The following is a 7,173-nucleotide window of genomic DNA, read 5'->3' as shown; positions in this document are numbered from 1 at the left end:
ATTCAAAAAGGGGAAGCTGAAAGCATGCGGCACTGTCGCTGCACATCACCTTCTCACAAGGCTCAGCGTCATGCAGCGAAGCGCCGGAGGGCCTATTTTATAAGCTATCGATTTTTCATTGCCCATTTCGCGTCTATTTGAGACCTCTGTCATCGGTCGCTCAGATATACGCGCGGCTTTTAGGGGTTCGTGGGAACCGACCCGACCATTGGCATCGCGTTGTTACTTACTGCATATATTCCAGCCAATGATGAGGACTGGTCAGCAACCACCCTACGGCCTGCTATGTCTCTATCTGTGGCATGCATGCCTGCTTGCTTGCTTGTAAGTGAGTCCTCCGAGACATTATGCTTCACGTTTCAGACTGTCAAAGTTTCAGAGTGAGTCTCCTAGCCATCAGCGGCGCTGAGCAGCACACTCATACACAAAGGCTAGCCCTTGGAACCAGCACGCTTTGAAAAATTAACGCCTACTCTCTACTTCTAAATTTTACGGTCCTAAAAGGTTTAGGCTACTAGGGCCGACAATCGGGCTAAGGGGTTCTAGTGCTTAATTATAAAAAACCCGGAAAACTAGGGACGGAAAGATATGCAAGTGTGTGTGCGTCTAACTCGCAAGGAAAACCTCAATATAATGAAACGAAATTCGCATTTTAAAATGTTCAAAGTAGGCGATCTTATCATATATCTTTTCCGTGTATAACGTTGCCTACTTTTCTTCCTAACTACCAACGCGCTTCAGTATTAAAGAAATCCAACGTTTTCGAAAAACAACACCAGAAGACACAGCGTTTTGCCGTCTCCTTTCTGAGTGGGCGTCCGTTCTTTCCAAAGCTACATGATAATCGCTGCGATATTTAACAAGAGTAACCAGCAGCGGCCAATTTTCTTGCTGTCCGTCATCTGCTTCACCGTCATACGCAGATAGCACCAGATCATCTTGCGGCGTTAATGAACCGTATTTCAGGCTTAGCCTGCTGCCGTAGGAAAAACGAAAGTCGTATTTGAAATGGACACTACAGAGCCAGTCTGAGTACCCCGACCTCTTCTTGGCTTTTTCACTGACAGCCTGTGGCAACAATACCAAAGCCCTGTCATTTATTTGTGGTCCTCTTTTATGACTAATTTTTACATTTAATTACAGTCAGAAAATCCTGGTTGCATGTAGATTTGTTGATTCGCCGATTATGTAGGTGGCCAACTCAGGCACTCCATAAAAGTCTGTAACGACGACGTTTTACGAAACAGCTTGCGAAGGGCCAGGAAAAAGTTGTTGATCTGGGAAGCTTGCCACGGTTTCGACGAATTACCTAAACAAAATGTTTCCTTTTCGCGCCCTCAGACACAACAGGAGACGCTCACAGCCGTAGTGGCTATCATAACATTCAGATGGGCACATCAAAGGATTCCTGCTTGAAGGTATCTACCGCATGCAGGATCTGTACAGTGTGCGATGCCCGCGATCTGCACGCAATCCAGAGAGAGAACACCCATTCTCTTCCCTCTTGCCCTCAAAAGTACCTTATATCAGCCCCAGTGGCCAATAAGTAGCTAAGCCATCTTCGGGGGCAGACGAGAATCAGGCAGTGCCCACGCCAGGATCTTGTCCCGCCTCCACAATTAGGCGGCCGCCCCCTTTTATATTTACTCCTGCAGCTCTGCGATACGTATTGCGCCAATCCACTGCGAACTTCAGAGAACAGGACCGCTTATTTTGCATCAAAGATTTCTGGCACAACCCCGCCGCCGGCACACCAACAGTGCCTATGCCACCACCAGGCTATGAACGTCAAGCATTCCCTGAACGCCCGAACGCCACCCCATTGCTGTTCGGATTGACAGGAGTTCGACAGCCGGCGCCATTCTTCTATTAAGCGATGTCCGCTCACGCTCGGCTCCCAGGAGTCCCCTTCGCCCCTCTGTAGCGGCCGTCTTGAGAAATTTCTCCATGTGTCACGCCCTTTATGGAGTCATTCAGTGCGCTTTCGCCGTGAAGGACATCGTCGAGCCAGAAAATGTTTCTTACGGACGCCATAGTGCCTTACGGACGCCACGGGCGACCAGAATAGCTCACCTTCTCAGCCGAAGGCATTTTAGTGAAGAAGGTGAAGCTGCAAGCAAACCCGAATGTCATGGCATATCATCCGAGCAGCCGGCTTAGATATGTGAATGACTCAATAACACGCATTTGTTCATTTTACTTCACACAAAATGACTGCCATGTGGATTCGTAAAATAACGGATTTTTATTCAGCTTTCAGAAGAGATGCAAGTCGCAGAACTTGCCCATCAATGTCTTAACGAAAAAAAGACGACGAAAAAGAAATTGAAAACTACACCCAGCAAGGAAGCTTCATTCCAGTCTTGTAGCAGTAGCCAGCTAGGCAGAAGCCCATGGGGCAGGTGTAGGGTGTTCCGCTTTGCATTGTGGATGCTATTTCACGAGTAATGTTCTGGAAACGGAAAAAAATGAGATTATTAAGGTTGTCTTTGTCTCTTTGAGTTATAATGGAATACCCGGGACTTATCTCTAGTAACAATGCCATAAAATTTATGCGTAAGACATCACGTATCACTGGCCGCTGGGTGGCGCAGTGTTTGCGATGCTCGGCTGCTTAGGCGAAAGACGCTGGTTCGATTCCGGCCGTGGCGGGTCGCACTTCGATGGAGGTGAAATGCTAAACGCTCGCGAGCTGTGCGCTGTCAGTGAATGTTGAAGAATCCCAGATGTAGAAATTATCCGCAGCCCTCCAATACGGTGCCCCTCATAGCCTGAGCCACTTTACTAGTCTGCTCAGTCTGACAGGGAAATCACAGCTAACATGTACGTTCCGCTGAGCGCGTAATCTGTGACGGTGCCGACCCGCGAGGTTGAACAAAGACCCGGCGCTGCCGTCATGAACTCAGTCCTACCCGAACCCTTCTCATAGGACACATTAGGTTACTGGATCAGGATACATACGTATCGCGCTAACCTTTACGCCAACCGGCTGAGTTCGCGCTTTCGCTGTCACACGAGTAATGTTCTTTTGTACTGATAGCGCATTTCTGTCGTGTTGGCACGAGGTCGGTTGTTCCGTAAGGTATGACGGCACTTTTACTGCGAAAGCTTTTGAAAGCAGATAAAAACAGTTCAGTCTTAAGAAGCATATTGTTTTAACCATATCAAAAGGTTAAAAATTAAAAAAAAAACGTTTGCGTTTTATTTACAAAAATCTGCTAAATATACATATGACGCCAAAAGTGATGACTTCCATCTACTTCACCGGAAGACAACCTGCTTTTGCTCATATATACATAAAGGCATGAGCTGCGTACTGAACGAAAATAATTAAGATATCATCATTTGTCATTGTTTAATACTGGAATGACCAAAAACAAAGCTTTTGTATAGGCAATTTTTGATGAAAAAATGCAGCATGACCTAATAAATTGCACAGTTTTACTAATTGTGGTTCGTTGCAAATCCAGATATATCAGAAATAAGCGCACAAAGTTTCAATAAGAAACTTGTGCAGGAAAAAAGTTGTGATTTGTCGCGTATGAAGAACAAGAGTTAGAAAAAATACGATTAGCATCTAGCGTCACAGCATTAGCGGTTGTTTTGCGGCAAGTATGCTCTAAGAATATGAAAGTTCGATGGACAGTTATAATTACGCTGGAAAGTTAAATAAAGCAGACAACAGCTTTTAAAGTAAAGAAAATATTTCGTAATGGACTCAGCATCAGTAAAAAGGCGGTGCTTTATAGAAGAATCTGGAATGTTTTCTCAGATTTCTAGCAGAAGTGCTCAATTGCAGTTTCCACTTATGGAGCTCTACAGTTAATAAGTGACGCGGGACGATGAAAGCGAACGCGCAGACATTAACAGCAATCATAATGGATGGCGTGCTTGAGACAGTTATTTAGCTGCGCACTCCTCTTTTCATCAATTCCTTAAACCCAGCACCACCGAATAGTTGCAACACAAACATTGCACGTTCAAATGCCCTGAAAAAAAATGACAATTTGGAAGCGACTATTTCAGCCAAATTTTAGAAAAGTGGGCTGCTGCACAGACAGGCTGTAAGTTCTTGAGAAAGATAATCATGCCGAACTAACATGGTGAATTGCATCCGCAAAACAAATCTAATTTGCTTTCACAATGCGCACACATTAAACACCTGGAAAACGATACTGTAGCGGGGACAAAGTGCACATGCCAGAAAACCACAATATCCTTGCAGGGCCATTCACAGTTGTCATCTGCCCATGTATAATTATCTCTGTTCATACTTCAAATGCCAAGACTATCACTGATTGACAAAAAAAGGCAGGTGTGGGTGAAGGTGTAGATGAACATGGTTCTCTTGGCCCGAGTATGTGTGCAACATCGTTAACCGCCACAAAGTGGAGGCCGGAATTTTGGGTTACGACATACCAAGACCCAGAAACCGTCTTCTCCCAGCACAAATGTACGATTGAGCTCTCGATGCGATAACTTACCACGCACTCTCGCCGATATTCATAGGGCTTGGTATAATTTTGGCAGTAAACCGTGCATCCGATGAGGGCCTGTGGGGATGATTGTCGAATGAGTGCAAAACGCTCCGATATGCTTCATCCGCCGTCGGCTGAAGTGACTGACAGTGAAAGAGCAACCGCGACCCCTACTCGTACCAGCACCCAGTCCAAGGCTTCAGCCCTTGTGACTCAGGAACACCGGTTAGCCAGCAGGTGAACCAAGAGCCTTCGTGTATGGAATGCTATGTCGACGCTGAACACACCGCGGAAATCATCCTACACCGGTGCTTTTATAAAAAGTATGTGCTTTTCAAAACTCAGGCCATAGCTTGGAAGCGACTAAATGGGGGAGGCTAATTTGACCTTCACTCTGAGAGCCCATGTCTTGGCAACAATTTCCCTCCACCCCCTTTCAGCTTCTTGCCAGAGGAAGGTTGAGGGTGCTTCCATTGCACAGAACACAGCGTTACAAAGTTATCATATTCATGTTGGAACTAAGATTGATTACCCTCCGTGCGCGTGTTATGCGTGCAGCCTAATACCTGCGGAAGACATTGGTTCCAAAAGGCCCATATTTTTATGCCGCTTTATTAAGGACTGCAGTGATGGTCATTTTTGAGCGTTTCGGCACTGAAATCTGTTCTTTCCGCGTCGCCAATGTCAATGCGGCTCTCTGTGCTCTGGCTTCCTAGTACATAAAGTTCAAAAATTAGCAAACCTGATCTCCGGTCGTATTGGCGACATACAGGCGACAGGTTGGATCGGGTGGCACTGGAAAAGAAAAAAAAAACGGACAAGAACCCACGGAATATAGTGAACTGTTCATAAAAGAGTGCAGTGCGTAAGTTTCTTCATTTATTCATTTATGCGAGAGTGTACTATGAGTGATAACTTGCACTGTGGCCGCTCATTTATGTCCGTCTGTCCAACCGTCCGAGGGTGGACACTTCGCTTGGGTAACACCGAAGAGCACCGGCGCCCATTCTACCAAAAAGTGCGTTCATGGCGGTTTCTAACTTATACTGCATGCTTGGCCTTGTAGACAAGAAATCAGTGACCTCTGTCACACTGGTGAGGTTGAAAGAAGAGCAAAACTAGGGGAAGTAGAGTAGCTTCCACAGAAAGTATTGACTTCTGCGAGGGATGCAGGATGGGCCACAGTAAAGAGTACCTACCAATATTTAAGCCCACGATTTAATACGCGGCCACGCGTAGCTTACAGTCTATGCATGGTCGCGTAGACAGTATGATATCTTATGCACCTTACGCAAGTGGTGTTGGAAGAAGCTAAAAAAAAGAAGTCACGATTTCTTCCTCTTCTTCCAAGCATGAAGACGTTAACATCGTTAAGAATTCAATCACTTTTATGAGAGGTGCCGTTTGAACAAGCGAGGAAGTTGCCTCTTTTTCTCAACGAATGCAAGGCGCGAATGCTACGATGTCTTAAGACAAGGGAGCATTACCGCTTTGCATTAGTCTTCCTCCTACGCGATCACCCTATAAAAGCAAATTTTACACTTTCTTAGCTGCGTTCTTTGAAAACTCCGGTTATGTTTCTTTTCCTTTGGCATTCACCTCGTTTCTTTAACGCACCTGTCGTTATCTGTTCTGCGACATGTCCTGCTCAAGCCCATTTCCCCACTCACCGGCGTAAGTTTTCCAGTCTGCACTCTTTCTGGCTCCTAGTGCTGCTCCTACCATTTTCTCATAAATACCTACCTCACCCTGCAGGCATTATTCTGATTTTAAGCTTTCTTGTTGTTGTTTTTGTGTTTGAAACTCACATAGTAGAGCGTCGGAAGAGTACTCCTGTTACATAGTTTTGAGTTCCGAGGACATCGGTTGGCTGATTTTCACAGCTTCAGTGTGCGTTCTGAAAAAACAGCTCAGCACGACCGAACACAGCCTCAGGAAATGCGCACGCGTAAAGCGTTCATGAGTGCGTGCTCTCTGGACCTGCGTCCCGCCTTTCTGCGCTCTTTCTTCAAAACTATGTCGCATCAAGTCGCCCGCCGGTCAGAACTGGAATTCATTTTTTTTAGTGCATGCTAAGTATTTCAATTCGAGAGAAAGTCCAGCAGTGGGAAGCAGAACTGGCACATCTAGCACATAGTAGACGTAAGAGTATGTAAATAACGTCCATAGCAATGGGAGTATATATAGTACAAACTTATTCATTTTCCCGTTAATCGGCAATTAATGACCCTCATCTGCCATAAGTATGTTACCTATATAAATGTAATCGCTATTTCTTTCAATATCCCACACCTTTCGTGGCCCGCTGTTCTTCTGCGAGCACATTTAATTATACTGGTCCTACAACTGTACTTTGAAGCGATACAATAAAACTTAGCCTCCGAAGACCTTAGCAGAAAAATGCAGTCAGCAAATTGTAGGTCGCATAGGTGCATCTCATAGCTAGCGGGAAAATTCAGTCAGCAGGTCGGAGGTTGCATAGGTGTGAGTCATAGCCACACCAAATAGCACACCTCTTAGCCGTTCCGGAGACAAACCTCTGAAAGCTTCTTGCAGGCTCGAGTAACTGCCAGCAGAAGATTATATTCCTCTCCCTGACACCATTTCTTGAACTCCGGAAGGCTGTGGCTTCTGTGCTTTCGCTCCATTTTCAAGCACAATTATGTACGCTTTGCCCATGCCCTGGTTTAGCACT

At 45.6% G+C, this 7,173-nt stretch overlaps 1 protein-coding gene across 1 annotated transcript; it reads right to left on the bottom strand.

Annotated features, from left to right (window-relative positions):
* Nucleotides 1-2,222: 2,222 nt before the first annotated feature.
* On the bottom strand, nucleotides 2,223-6,203 carry LOC149362680 (evasin P1180-like). The gene is made up of 4 exons (XM_089568354.1): nucleotides 6,149-6,203; nucleotides 5,221-5,273; nucleotides 4,485-4,553; nucleotides 2,223-2,452 (listed from the first exon to the last, which is right to left on the bottom strand). The coding sequence occupies exons 1-4, from the start codon at nucleotides 6,201-6,203 to the stop codon at nucleotides 2,333-2,335; spliced, it is 297 nt and encodes a 98-aa protein (XP_089424480.1). The 3' UTR covers nucleotides 2,223-2,332.
* Between the last annotated feature and the right edge of the window lie 970 nt (nucleotides 6,204-7,173).

This window comes from Amblyomma mixtum, chromosome 2 (assembly GCF_055824585.1).
Source record: "Amblyomma mixtum isolate Tamu chromosome 2, ASM5582458v1, whole genome shotgun sequence".
Taxonomy (NCBI): Eukaryota; Metazoa; Arthropoda; class Arachnida; order Ixodida; family Ixodidae; genus Amblyomma; species Amblyomma mixtum.
The sequence above is the reverse complement of the archived record's forward strand: the minus strand, read 5'-3'. Positions and strand labels throughout refer to the sequence as shown.